This window comes from Lissotriton vulgaris, chromosome 3_2 (genome assembly GCF_964263255.1).
Source record: "Lissotriton vulgaris chromosome 3_2, aLisVul1.2, whole genome shotgun sequence".
In the NCBI taxonomy this organism is placed as follows: Eukaryota; Metazoa; Chordata; class Amphibia; order Caudata; family Salamandridae; genus Lissotriton; species Lissotriton vulgaris.
In genome coordinates this window covers 244,070,899-244,085,858 of record NC_141690.1, presented here as the reverse complement: position 1 = coordinate 244,085,858, position 14,960 = coordinate 244,070,899, and the positions used below count along the sequence as shown (strand labels likewise).

At 53.5% G+C, this 14,960-nt stretch overlaps 1 protein-coding gene across 3 annotated transcripts in view; it reads left to right on the top strand.

The window, feature by feature from the left end:
• The window catches only part of SLC4A11 (solute carrier family 4 member 11), a 1,871,484-nt gene that overhangs the window by 1,683,074 nt on the left and 173,450 nt on the right, over positions 1-14,960 (top strand). For all 3 annotated transcript variants that reach the window (XM_086964299.1, XM_086964301.1, XM_086964302.1), the window contains exon 17: positions 6,282-6,455. In XM_086964299.1, coding sequence (XP_086820425.1) covers positions 6,282-6,455 — 174 coding nt within the window. The remainder of the gene's footprint in view (positions 1-6,281; positions 6,456-14,960) is intronic.

Sequence of the window (14,960 nt, the reverse complement as noted above, 5' to 3'; positions counted from 1 at the left end):
TCTTCGAAGTATCACGAGATAGGTGGCTCCTCCCCTGGACTACAGTGCGCATGGGCATCGCCTCCATCCCCAGATTGTTTTTTTCCGCCATTGGGTTCGGATGTGTTTCGGTTCCCTCTGTCGGAACCGATAGTTGTTCAACTTCTACTCGAGACCAAAAGGTCTTTAGGCTGGGCGTCGGTATAGTTGCGTACGGGCTTCTTTCTGACTCTCAGCTCCGATCTCTTGCTGCCCTTCCACGTGCTTTCGGCGCGGACGGGCCTACTCTACAACTTTTGCTATGGAGCGGACTCCGTTCAAAAAGTGTCCGCTGTGTCACTCCAAATATTCACACCTCGACGTGCACCCTGTGTGCAATACCTGTTTGTCGCCGGATCACCGCGAAGACACCTGCATGGCGTGTTCGAAGTTCCGAAGCAAGAAAACTTTAAAGATTCGCCGGGCCAATCGGCTCCAGGCTCAGTTATCGGCTTCGGCGCCCCCACCAGATGACATTTTCCAGGAATCTGTCGAGGGAGAAGACGACGTGCGAGGGTCGGACTCTGGCCCCGCGTCCGAGGAGGAGACCTACGACGCGGGTGAGGAGGACTTTGACGAAGTCTCCGACGAGGTAGGGGACGACGATCAGGCTTGTGCCACGATGGGGGATAGCTCAGAGGAGGAGCATCCCCAACCAGAATCAGGGGTTATTCCCCTCCGAACGGCCCAGGTCGAGGGATCGCCTTCGGGCCTTACCCAAGATCTAACTATGAGTCCTACGTCCCCGCCTCCGGGCCCGGTCACGGACATTTCTAAGACATCACTTATGTTGAAGAAAACGAAAGTGAAGCCAACTGGTCACGCACCCTCGGATGCGAAACCGAAACTGAAAGTTGCGCTGGTAAAGAAGGTTCTGGAGGCGTCAACTTCCAAGAAAACCAAAATGGCCGACTTGAAGAGCCACGCCAAAATGGCCGACCCGAAGCCCTCGGGGTCGGCGCCGAAGGCGAAGGCCTCCGACGCGGCCGCGTCGGCGTCGAAAGGGGTCGGGGACCCGAAGACGGTTCCGAAGAAGCGTCAGGGCGACGAGCCTAAGCCTACTAAAGAGCAAACGCCCATTCGTTTCACCCTTCCGCCCAAGTCGGCGCCGAAGGCCTTCGCGCCGAAACAGGGCGGACACTCAAAGGAGGTATTGACGCCGAAAGCTGCCTTGGTGGTCTCGAAGCTTCGGCTCCAGCCGCTTGCGGTGGAGGAACGTCGTGAGGTAATCATCGACGCCAACACCGGAAAACTGTCGCTCCTCAAACGAAAAATTACGTCGGAGCCGGCGTTGGAACCTTTTAAGATCCCGCTCAAAAACAAGAAGTACTCTGCGGACTCTTCGGCTCTGGTGGAACCTGTGTCCCCGCAGGCCTTGGAACACTCGCCGACGCATTCCCCCGAGGCTGATGTGGACGAGGAAGATGCCGAGTACAACTATCCTGTGTACTCGGATCCGGAGGAGGAGCATGTGCCTTGGGCCGCAGGAGGCGACACAGAAGACCCGCAGTCGGGTCAGGACACTCAACTTTTCGCCGCCAAGAGGTCCCCGACAGAGGACTCGGCGGCCTTCAATGCTTTAATAGAGAGAGCTGCGGCGAACCATGACGTCGAGCTACACTCGGACCCCGTGGATGCGGACTTCTTATTCGACACCTTCTCGGTAGCCGAAAAGCAAGTCAAAACGCTACCGATGCTTAAAGGGGTGCTGAAACATGCACCGGAGGTTTTCAAAGAGCCCACCCGGGCGCGGGCGGTCAACCCTCGCATCGACAGGAAATATAAGGCGGCGCCCACGGATCCCACTTATATCAAGGGACACTTGCCATTGGACTCCTTGGTTGTTTCCAACGCTCGGAAGAGGGCGAATTCTCAGACTACTGGTGACGCTCCTCCCCCAGACAAAGAGTCCAAGATCTTTGAGGCCTCAGGCAAACGCATTGCTGCGCAGGCAGCTAACATCTGGAGAATATCTAACACCCAAGCACTGCTTGCACGTTATGATAGGGCCCATTATGACACATTAGAGGCCATTCTGCAACACTTGCCTGACCAATACAAGGAGGCAGGAGAGATGCTCATTCAGGAGGGTAAACTCATTACAAATGCATCCATCAAATGTGCCCTAGACGTGGCAGACACAGCCTCCAGAGCTATCAATACAAGTGTGTTACTTAGACGCCATGCCTGGCTTAGAATTTCGGGGTTCAAACCCGACATCCAAACCACGATATTGAGTCAAACAGTGAATCCTGACCATCTGTTTGGGCCTGAGGTGGATGCCTCCCTAGAAAAAATGAAAAAGGATACCGAAACTGCCAAGTCAATGGGGGCTTTACAAAGTCAGCAGTTTCGGGGTGGTTCCTTTCGCCGCTCAAATTCAAGAGGCACCTCACGGGGGCAGGCATCCCAGTCCACACAATATTACAAGGTTAACACCCAGCCCTCGTATAACACCAAGGGTAGAGGTGGTTACAGGGGCAATAATATCAAAGGCAGGGGACGTGGAAACAATGGCTCCAGGTCCACCACCACCAACAAGCAGTGACGTCTTGTCACTGCCCCCCGACCACACAACACCGGTCGGGGGGAGACTCCAGCAGTTCCTGCCAGCGTGGAAGTCCATCACCACGGACAGGTGGGTGAGGTCTCTTATCCAGTACGGGTACTGTCTAGAGCTTACGTCCATTCCACCGGACATACCGCCAAGAAGCCGTCCTATGTCCGGCGAGCACTTGACCTTGTTGCAGCAAGAAGTTCTAGTTATGCTGCAAAAAGGGGCGATAGAGCTCGTTCCATTGCAAGAGCGGGGAACAGGGGTTTACTCCCTGTATTTTTTGATCCCCAAAAAGGACCGATCACTCAGGCCGATCCTGGACCTCAGGCCTCTGAACTGGTACATCCTCTCGGAGCACTTCCGTATGCTCACGTTGCAGCAGGTGCTTCCCCTGCTTCAACAGGGGGACTTTCTGGCTACGCTGGATCTGAAGGATGCTTATTTTCATATTCCCCTGCATCCTTCCCACAGGAAGTATCTCAGATTCACAATCTTAGACCAGCATTACCAGTTCAGAGTCCTGCCGTTCGGGGTCACCACAGCGCCAAGAGTCTTTACAAAGTGCCTGGCGACTGTGGCGGCGCATCTACGACGCCAAAACGTCCACGTCTATCCTTATCTGGACGACTGGCTCATTCAGGCAAAAACAGAACAGCAGTGCGCCGACCACGTGTCCCGCACCATTCATCTCCTGCACGATCTGGGATTCTCTCTGAACTACCCAAAATCCCATCTCCAGCCCGCCCATGTACGGCAGTATCTGGGCGCGACGATAAACACTCTGGCAGCCACTGCGCAGCCAAATTCTGTGAGAATCGCCAGTATCCAAACGCTGATCCAACGATTCAGGCCTCAACACTCGCTTCCAGCGAAAGTGTTCATGCAGTTGATAGGCATGATGGCCTCCTGCATCTCCATTGTCCCGCACGCGAGACTACATATGCGTCCGCTTCAGGAGTGCCTAGCACGTCAGTGGACTCAGGCTCATAGGCAACTGACAGACCTAGTGTTGGTGAGCGGTCGGGCATACAACTCTCTGCATTGGTGGAATCCACAAAACCTTTGCAAGGGGCGACCATTCCAAGAGCCTGTGCCACAGATTATCCTGACAATGGACGCCTCTCTCCAAGGATGGGGAGCGCATGTACTCCAATACACAGTGCAGGGACTATGGACGCTACAGCAAAGGAAGATGCACATCAATGTGTTGGAACTGATGGCAATCTTCATGGCCTTAAAGGCGTTCAAAGTACATCTGTGCAACAAAGTCGTGTTGATCCGGACGGACAACATGACGGCCATGTACTACATTCAGAAGCAGGGAGGCACACACTCTCCACAGCTGTCTCACCTGGCTCAGAGCATGTGGAAGTGGGCCATTCAGAGGAACATCTTCCTCATGGCAGAGCATCTCCCGGGCAAGGACAATCAGATGGCGGATCTGCTCAGCAGACACAGCCATCAAATGCACGAGTGGGAGATACATCCATCAGTACTCCAACCGTACTTCCAAAAGTGGGGTCATCCAGAGATAGACCTGTTCGCCACAAAGGAGAACGCAAAATGCCAAAGCTTCGCCGCCAGGTTCCCACACCCCCAATCACAGGGCAATGCGATGTGGATGAACTGGTCAGGCAGATTTGCGTACGCTTTTCCCCCAGCACCTCTGATACCGCTGGTGGCACGCAAGCTCAGGCAGCACTCGATGACTCTCATCCTGGTTGCTCCAACGTGGGCTCGCCAACCATGGTACACCACGTTTCTAGAACTGTCCGTGGTACCGCATCAAAGGCTTCATCTCACTCCCAGCCTTCTGACGCAGAGCCATGGCGACATTCAGCACCCAGATCCGCAACAGCTCAACCTGGCGATCTGGCTCCTGAAGTCCTAGAGTTCGGCTACCTTAATCTTCCTCCCCATTGCATGGACATCATTCGGGAGGCAAGGAAGCCCACTACTAGAGCTTGTTATGCGGGTAAATGGAAGAGGTTTGTCATCTACTGTGTGAATCACGACATTGACCCGCTAGATGCTTCCATTCAAAACATCATATGTTACCTTTTTCACCTGTATCGATGTAATCTAGCGTACTCTTCCATCCGCATTCACCTGTCTGCTATGGCAGCATACCTCCAGAATAGGCAGCACCTGTCACTCTTTAAGGTCCCTGCTATCAAGGCCTTTCTGGAAGGACTCAAAAGGGTCATTCCACCAAGGACTCCACCAGCTCCGGAATGGAACCTCAATGTGGTTCTTACAAGGCTGATGGGTCCTCCCTTTGAGCCACTGCACTCTCGTGAGCTCCAGTTTTTAACTTGGAAGGTTGCGTTCTTAGTAGCAATTACATCGCTACGGAGGGTTAGCGAACTGCAGGCGCTCACCATCCAAGAACCTTTCTTCCAGGTACATGCTAACAGGGTGGTGCTCCGCACTAACCCTAAATTCTTACCCAAAGTGGTCTCACAATTCCACATAAACCAAACAATTGAGTTGCCGGTGTTTTTCCAGAACCCAGAGACGCTGGCGGAGCGCATGCTCCACACCCTTGATGTGAAAAGGGCCTTGATGTACTATGTGGACAGGACGAAAGATTTCCGCAAAACCAACACAAGGGAAACGCTATCTCCAAAGCGGGGATTGCTAGATGGATAGTAAAGTGCATTCAGATCTGCTACGCTAAAGCTAAGCGCACTCTCACTATCCCACCGAGGGCCCACTCCACTAGGAAGTTAGGGGCCTCTATGGCTTTCCTAGGTAACATTCCCTTAGAAGATATCTGTAGAGCAGCCACATGGTCTACCACACATACTTTCACTAAGCACTACTGTGTAGACGTGCATTCCAAACAGCAGGCAGCTGTTGGTCAGGCTGTTCTAAAAACGCTTTTTCAGACTGCTGCAGCTGGCACGGGCGGCCGCCGTTAATGGAGGGACTGCTATGTATTCTATGCACAGATATGAATTCAGCAGCCCACATGCCTCGAACTGCAAATGCTACTTACCAGTATGCATCTGTTCTTGGCATGTAGGGCTGCTGACATTCATATCGCCCGCCCTCCTCCCCGGCGCCTGTAGCAGCTGCAGTATTCATTCATACAAAACACATATGCTCATAGCATGGTCATCACTCACATTCTTCACTCCATCTCTGCCAATGGCTAAAAACAATCTGGGGATGGAGGCGATGCCCATGCGCACTGTAGTCCAGGGGAGGAGCCACCTATCTCGTGATACTTCGAAGACTCTTCCAGGACAACAATGTGCAATCATCCGGACCCAACACTAGGTGGCGGTCTATGCACAGATATGAATGTCAGCAGCCCTACATGCCAAGAACAGATGCATACTGGTAAGTAGCATTTGCATTACGTATCAGTACTTGCAAAGCGCATTTGAAATCAGTGGTAATTAATCAGTTTCATCTAAAGTTTAAGATTGAGTTGTCTCCCGACAGTGATGGACGTGATTTATTTCAAGAATGTGTTTCTCAGTGAGTTTTTATTTTCTATTGAAAGTGTTTATTTTCTAATGCACACAAGAATCAACTGTTTGCTTAACCTTTAATGTTGTGTGTGGGGGGGGGGGGTTTCTTCATGTTTTGGTATTGTTTGTGAACTGTTTTCATGCTCTGTTACTCTTGTGGGCATTACGGACCGGTTTGCATTCTTATTGCTGGATAAAGTTTTTAAGCAGATATTTTGTTTTAGGCTTGTGAAAGGAACCGCTTATCACTGGGATCTTCTGCTTGTTGCGTTAATTAACACTGGGATGTCGGTCTTTGGATTACCTTGGATTCATGCGGCATTTCCCCACTCCCCAATGCATGTCCGTGCACTGGCTAATGTAGAAGAACGTGTAGAAAATGGTCACATCTACGAGACGTAAGTATATGATCTTTGGAAAAGTATTTCACAATCTTGAAAAAAAATGTAAGCATGTCAAACATCATTGTAGATATTTCATTTAGAACATCTTCATTCTAGCTTGGTTGCTCCAGAAACTGTATTAGAGCTGCTTCGCTATTTAGCTCATAATAGATCCCTAAAACCGTAAGCAAAAAAAGAACAGTAATAATGATGGTGCTACAATGACCTCAATGTGATGGAATGTATGCCAAACATTTATTATGATTACACACACACCAATTGTTATGAAGCACAATAAATATCTTTGCACAACCCGGACAGGAGTTTGACTCCATGTACAGTTTATAAATGCATGGTAGTACTGTATGGCTTTCTCAGAGGAATGTGGGAGTAGCCAGACTATTTTCACCTCCCAGCTGGTTGATTATGGTACTCTCCTCAAAGTAAATCCAGAGATTCAGATGACATTAGAAATCTTACACAAGCTGGGCTCCACTAGTCCTAGCCTAGACCCAAAAGGACTTTCTCTGGGAACAGTAAAGGGGTACCTTTAGGGGTTTTCTTCTTTTGCCTTTTTTTATGGTAGCTAGACCAGTTAAGCATTTGAAAGGTTTAAATGTGTTTACTCCCATTTTTTTTCCTCCTCTTCCCTTTGTCATGCCACAGTGGTACTTTAACTTGGTTATCAGATTTGATGTGCACTCCATTTGAGCCACTTCACAGCTGTTCCTTGCGGCTCCTCACTCTCAAGACTGTATTCCTCGTCACCATAACATTGGCATGGTGTGCGCAAGCTGCAAGCTCTTTGTGTCAACCCACAGTACACTATCTTCTTCCCAGACAAGCTGGTTTTGCGGATGCAGGCATCCTTCATGCCTAAGGTTGTGATGTCGTTTCACATCGGTCAGAGCATCACCCCACTGATGTTCTATGCGCCTCCTTACCCTTCAAGAGGAGAGACCCCATCATCTGGACCTCAAAAGAGTGCTGCACTTTCACATAGATCATACTAAAGAACACCGTTGGACGATCAGCTCTTTGTGGGGTTTACTGGAACAACGAAAGACAATGCTGTGCATAACATAAACATCTCCTGCTAGATTGTGCTCTGCATTAAGATCTGCTACAATTTTGCCATAAAGCAGCCTCTGGAATGAATTTGGGCTCATTCTACCAGGGCCAAAGTTTCTGTGACTAGATTAGCAAGCTGAGTCCCTGTCTCTTAAACAATTGCCAGACAGTTGTGTGGGCATCCCTCCATATATTCACGAAGCACTATTGCCTGTATAGTCAGATTTGCTGCCAGGGGCATTTTGCCTGCTCCGTCCTGCAGGACTTTCTTGTGTGAGTGCATCCACCGCCCCACCTCCAAATAAGTGCTGCTTTGGTATCTGTTCAAAAGGTGAGCAGTATGCAACCATAAGTCTCTATCAGAAGAACAAGTTACTTACTGTTGGACCTGGCCCTCGTTGCAGGGTTATACCCAAACTTTTTGCCTTGAGTAGCCCTGCAAACATGATTTAGGCCTGCCACTTCAGAGCCTGTGTGCACAGTTTTAAACCTCCATGTCGACCTGGCAAGTGCACCCACTTGCCAGGCCCAAACCTTCCCTTTTTATTACATGTAAAGCCCCCCTAATGGAGGCCCTAGACATCCCCAAGTGTGGGGTGCAGTGCACTTAAAAGGTAGGCCATGTACTTGTGAGTTTTACATGTCCTGGTAGTGAAAAACTGCTAAATTTGCTTTTCACTACTGCAAGGCCTATATTGGAGCTGCCAATTGGGAGCAGATTGGAGCTTGGCGTCTCTGAACTGGAATTTAAAAACATGTATTTTATTAAAGTTCATTTTTAAATTGCAGGACTGAAAATGTCACTGAAAAGTTGTCACTTTCTTGCTTAACCTTTGTGAGCCTCTTTCTGGTCTTAAAACACACGTCTAGGTTGAATGACAGTTGGGCTTTGTGAATTCACACACAAAGGGAACTAAGGTGTGCCCTCCTGCATATCCTGATGGCCCATTACCCGGCTGGCTGATTTGCCTTCCTAAGCTAGAGTATAGGGAGGAGCTGCCACTTGCCCCTGAATAACGCTGTGACTGTCCCAACACAAAGAAGCTGCCGGCTTCTGTAGTGTGCCTGGAGCCAGGGCAAGCAAGGGCAGGGTCTTGTACACTACATAGACCTTTCTTTGAAGTCTCCCTACTTCGAAGGCTAACATGTGTAAAAGTACTGGACCTCTGACACCATATTCTCAAACATTTCTGGACTGAGGACATTTTGCCAGGAAGAAGAGCTGTTGTACTGCCAGGAGGGACTGCCACTTTGCTGTTTGCTTTGCTGTGTTGGCCTGCTGCTTCTATCTTGGGAGTGAGTGCCTGGGCTTTGCTCTCAACAACCTGCTTTATTTTTTTCAATGAATTGCCTCTTGTTAGAAGGACGTCTCAGGCCCAACACAAACTTCACCTCTATCACCTGGGCTACTCTGCTGAGAGCCCTACCATTGCTATGTGCTGTCAAATCAAGTTCCAGGGCCCTTGAAAATGAGTTTCGATGCTACACCCAGAAAACATCGAGCAATTTCGGAACCGGCGCCTGCCTGCAAGATTGACGCCATCCCCTACCTGCACCTAAGCCATGGTATATGCTCGATGTAACGACTGCAACGTAAACTGCAGGCTTTGACGACGAATCACCTCAAAAGAATCGCCACTGCGGGAGTCCAGAGCACTGCGCCACCGAAATCTGTGAGGCACACTCAAATACCACAGCTGTGGCCCAGTGGTTCAACCTTGATGTCATGAAACGGAACCTTGTGGCATGACCTGCAAATACCTTCACGTCCACCAGTAAGAATCTATGGGTCATCTCTACAACCTGCCCTGTGCCCCGCAACGTCTCTGGGCGATAGTGACTCCACGACTCTGCACCGCCACTAGGAACAGACACCTCACTTGCCAGTGACACCTCCCCTCCTTTGTGCAACACACTCATCGAGTGCCGACTTGCAGACGGTTCTGCATCGCACTAAGGAACCAACACGACATTTGCCTCCCTGATGCCTCACTTCCCTGCGTCATCTTTGATTTCTGATGCCTACAAGATAATGTACCAGAGTCTGTGTGAGTCCCGACGAAAGCCCTAGCGCCATCGAGGCCACACTGACTTTGGGAAGTCATCAACGTCAAGCACGACCAGGTAACCCATGTTGGAGCTATTGTTTTCTGAACACTATACTTGATTTAATCTTTGAAAAATTAATATCTTGTATATTTTCGATTTTCTTTTTTTTCCGGTCTTGTTTTACTCAGATAAATTGGCTATTTTTCTAAACCTGTGTGGATTACTTTTGTGGTGTTTTTCCTGTGTGTCTGTGGTGTTTTTACTGTGAGTGTGTGTACACAAATATTGTACATTGCCTCTGGGGATAAGCCTGACTGCTCTTGCAAGGCTACCAAGGGGGTAAGCATGGTCTATTCTTAGCATGTAAAACCCTGAAGAGGATTGAGTTTCCTGCTGTGGGTGCATACTCTGCCAACCATAAACTAAATTTCTAACACCCTTGGTAGCCCCTTTTTCTGGTATAGACTCTAGCTGCAAATTCCTCTCCCAACCCCCTGCCCTCCACATTTTGTGGTTGATCTCTATACATTAAAAAGATCCCAAGTCAGGGAATCTGCATACTGCACATACCAATTTGCTTTTGGGGCTCTGCGTCTGTGGGCGCGGGCAGTCTAGAAAGCAATTGATGTCATTGTGCGATGGTGGTACCTATATAGACTCCGCACATCATTTCCGTAGTGGTACAGAATCAGTGCAGAGCCACACTGCACCACCAACCGGCACGCAGAGGGACTGTTGAAAGTTTCCGGATCCAGTCTGACACCTGGGTAATATTCAAAAGGTGAGGAATCTGCAGCTGGATAGTGTTAGGAATTGAGTGTTTGAGGCATGTGGGCTGCTGAATTCATATATCTGAAAGAGACACGTTAGTGATAGATTCCTTACCTTAGAATATCCCCAGGCGTCAGACTGGATCCGGAAATTTTTTGCGTAGCAATACCCCTGCGCGCTGGTAGGCGTCGTCTGCGGCTCCGCGTCCGTCGTCGGCGTCGTGAGCGCCGGGATGACGTCATCGGAGTATATAGACGGCGCCCATGCGCGCTGACGTCAGTTCTTCTTTTTTCCGCGCCAGCTAGCGCAGATCCGGAAGAAGCTCTACCCCCAGTCATTTTTGACTGAAAACTTTTTTGATCTTTTTGATCCTCTACTTAGTCGATTCTCGACTATCGGTGCCAGGGATGCCCGGGTTCAAGCCTTGCTCGAAGTGCGGCCGACTCATGTCGGTCACGGACCCCCATCGCCGGTGCCTGAAGTGCTTAGGCCTCGACCACGACGATCGAACCTGTGACGACTGCCGGGCCCTGACGTCGAAGGCTAGGCGGGAGCGGTCCCGCAAGCGTCTCGAGCTGAGGCAGTCGGCCCCGCGCCGCTCCAGGTCCCGGTCCCGGTCCCACGGGAGGTCGAGGGACAGGTCGCGAGGTCGGAGTCATCGACGTTCCGGGAGTGGTCACCGATCGTCTGGTTCCAAGTCCTCAGGTAAGAGGCATGAGAGGTCGGAGCGACACCATCGGTCCTCCGACCCGCCCCGTCGCTCGCACGATGCGACCGGGGATTCGGGCGACACCGCCCACGCGGCTCCGCGGGAGTCGCAAGCGTCGCCGCCTGCCCCACACCTTCGGGTCCCTGGGCACGGCGCGTCGCAGGAGGAGGTCGAGAGGTACCTCATGGCCATGAGGGCCCTCCCTCCTCAGTCGGTTCCCGTGGCGCCTTCGGGCCGATCGGCTCCGTCTGGAGGTCCTTCCGGGTCGGGCGCTTCGGCCCCGACGACGTCGGGTGCTTCGGCCCCGGCGCCGCTGGCGACTTCGGTCCCGGCGCCGCGCGACCTCGCTGGATCCGGCTCCGGATCCGGGACCTCGCCGGTCGACCCTACGACCTCACCGGCGACGTCCCTTCAGGTGTCGTCCCCGGCAGCCGTAGTGGTTGCCGACCCCAATGCTTCCTTCGGTCCGCCTCAGGCGTCGGAGGGGCGCCGCTGGGCGCCGATTCCGACGACCTTCGGAGAATTCTATCTCCACGAGGAGGCCCTGGCTGTTGATCCTGGTCTCCAGGAGCCGGGTGACGAGGAGCAGTGGGAGGGGTCCGAGGACCCTCTGGCACGTGATTGCCAGTCTCATCAGGACTGGACATATGAGCTTGGGGAGGCCAGTGGTATTGACACATCGCCAGACACTGGATTTACGTCGCCCCCGACTGTGGCTTCGGAGGCGGGTTCTGCTTACAGTGTAGTGTTGACGAAGGCAGCTAAGGCCCTACACCTTGAGCTCCCCGTCGCGGCCGTGAGGACTAATCTCCTCACTGAGGTACTCAAACAGCAGTCCGGCTCCGCGGAGCCCCTTCTGCCGTTCGATGAGGCCTTGTGTGACGTTCTGCTGGGCACTTGGTCCAAGCCCGCCACAGGTCCCCCTGTGGATAGGAACGTGGCCAGACGCTACCGCCCGGCACCGGGCGACCCTTGCTTTTTGTCCACCCACCCCACCCCCGAGAGCCTGGTCATCCAGGCCTCCCCCAGTCCGCATTCCCGTCGGCCCCGCCCGACAGGGAATCCAAGAGATTTGAGCAGTTCGGGAAGAAGGTCTTCTCGTCTGTGAGCCTAGGGCTCCGGTCAGTGAACACCAACTGTCTCTTGGGCCGCTACACCCACACTCTGTGGGACACGTTGCGGAGGTGCTGCCACAATGCTCTGAGGAGGTCAGGGCTAAACTCAGCCAAACCCTTGCGGACGGCCGAGATGCGGCACGCTTTTCCATCCGGTGTGGGCTGGATACCACGGACTCACTGGGCAGGGCGATGGCAACGACGGTGGCGGTTCGACGCCACGCCTGGTTGAGGTCCGCCAATTTCTCGGCCGATGTCCAGGCCACTCTCCTGGACATGCCGTTTGATGGCCGTCGCCTCTTCGGCGACAAGGCAGACCATGCGCTGGAACGTTTTAAGGACTCCAGGGCCACGGCCAAGTCCTTGGGCCTTGCGGCCCCACGCCAGCAATCGGGTGCCTTTCGCTCCTTTCGTGGCCATGGAAGGGGCGCCCCACCACGGACCGTCAGCCACGCGCCGCAGAATGTTCAGCAACGCGGTGGCGGCCGTGGGAACCGCCGTGGCGGTGGTCGGGGCCAGCGGCGAGGCCAGTCAACACCTCCCTCAGCAGCCCCCGCCTCAAAACCTTCCTAGTCCGAGTTTTCAGGCCCATGTGACGCCTGTGGGAGGCAGGGTTCGCCATCACCTCTCCCACTGGCATACAGTCACTTCGGACAGGTGGGTGCTGCAAATTGTCCGAAGGGGTTTCTCCCTCCCCTTCGAGTCTTCCCCTCCATCCATGCCACCTCAATGCCACCGTGTGTCGGGGGATCACTTGCGACTTCTGCAAGAGGAAGTTTCGGCCCTCTTGGCCAAGAGGGCCATCGAGCGCGTTCCTGGGCCAGAAGTAGGACGTGGCTGTTACTCCCACTACTTTCTGGTACCCAAGAAGGGCAAAGGGGGCCTACGCCCTATCTTGGATCTGCGGAACGTCAACGGCTTCCTCCGTACGGAGAAGTTCAAGATGCTCACTTTGGCTCAGGTCCTGGCTGCCCTGGACCCAGGAGACTGGATGGTAGCGTTGGACTGGCAGGACGCCTATTTCCACATCCCCGTCCTGCCGGCCCACCGGCGTTACCTGCGGTTCACGGTAGGCCACGAGCACTTTCAGTTTACCGTGCTCCCCTTCGGCCTTACCAGCGCCCCACGGGTGTTCACGAAGGTGATGGCGGTGGTCGCAGCCCATCTGCGCAGGCAAGGGGTGTCAGTCTTCCCCTACCTCGACGACTGGTTGTTGAAGGCGGGCTCGCCCCAGACAGTCGTCAGCCACCTCCAGACTACGGCCGACCTCCTGCACTTGCTGGGGTTCTCCATCAATGTGCCGAAGTCACACCTGTGTCCCTCTCAGAAGCTCCTTTTCATCGGAGCGGTTCTCGACTCGGCGCAGTTTCGGGTTTACCCACCCGAGCAGCGGGTTCGGGATATTCAGGCTCTGATTCCTATCTTCGGGCCGTTATCCCGGGTCTCGGTCAGGTTGACGCTGCGGCTTCTGGGACTGATGGCCTCCTGCATCCTTCTGGTGCGTCACGCCAGGTGGCGGATGCGGGCTCTGCAGTGGGACCTGAAGTTTCAGTGGGCCCAGCATCAGGGCAACCTGTCCGATCATGTCCTGATCTCGGAGGGCACTGCGAAGCAACTGCAGTGGTGGCTCACGGACCGCGACTGGGTCAGTGGCAGACCCCTCTCTCTACCCCAGCCGGAGCACGTAGTTGTGACGGACGCGTCCCTCCAGGGCTGGGGAGGCCACATGGGAGAGGCGGAGATCAGAGGCCTCTGGTCTCCGGCGGAGTCCCGGCTCCACATCAACCTTCTGGAGCTGCGGGCGATTCGTCTTGCACTGAAGGCATTCCTCCCCTCTGTCAGGGGGAGCGTGGTGCAAGTGTTCACCGACAACACCACCGCCATGTGGTACTGCAACAAAAAGGGCGGTGTGGGGTCATGGACCCTTTGCCAGGAGGCTCTGCGCCTCTGGCAGTGGCTGGAACATCAGGGCGTGACTCTGGTGGTTCAACACCTGGCGGGTTCTCTGAATGCCAGGGCGGACGAACTCAGCCGCCGGTGCATGATGGATCACGAATGGCGTCTGAACTCGGACGTGGCGCAAGGTCTCTTTCGACAGTGGGGAGAGCCTTGGTTAGATCTATTCGCCACAGAAGAGAACGCGCAATGTCAGCAGTTCTGCGCGTTGGAGTTTCCAAGGCGGCACTCGCTCGGAGACGCTTTTCGTCGCGAGTGGAGCTGCGGCCTGTTGTACGCCTTTCCGCCTATACCACTTCTGCCCAGAGTGCTGAAGAAGATCAAGCGCGACCGGGCCCAAGTTATCCTTGTGGCTCCGGACTGGGCTCGAAGATACTGGTATCCCGAGCTACTCAGCATGTCAGTCGATCCCCCGATTCGTCTGCCTCTTCGGGAGGACCTTCTGTCGCAGCAGCAGGGGACGGTCCTGCACCCGAACCTGTCCAGTCTCCACCTACAAGCTTGGAGATTGAGCGGCGGCAGTTGAGGCCATTTGACTTGCCTCCCGAAGTCTGTGACATCATTCTGGCAGCCAGGCGTCCCTCCACTAAGTCGGTATACGCCTGCCGGTGGAATAGATTTGTGGCATGGTGCGCAGCAAAGGCTGTGGATCCCCTCTCTGCACCCCTTTCGGAAGTGCTGCTCTTTCTTCTTTCCCTTGCCCAGCAGGGCTCTGCTCTGGGCACTCTTAAAGGGTACCTTTCTGCTCTTTCTGCCTTCTTGAGGCTACCAGATCAGCCTTCTTTGTTCAAGTCCCCTATAGTGAGTAGATTTCTGAAGGGCATCACACACATGTTCCCTCCTGTTCCC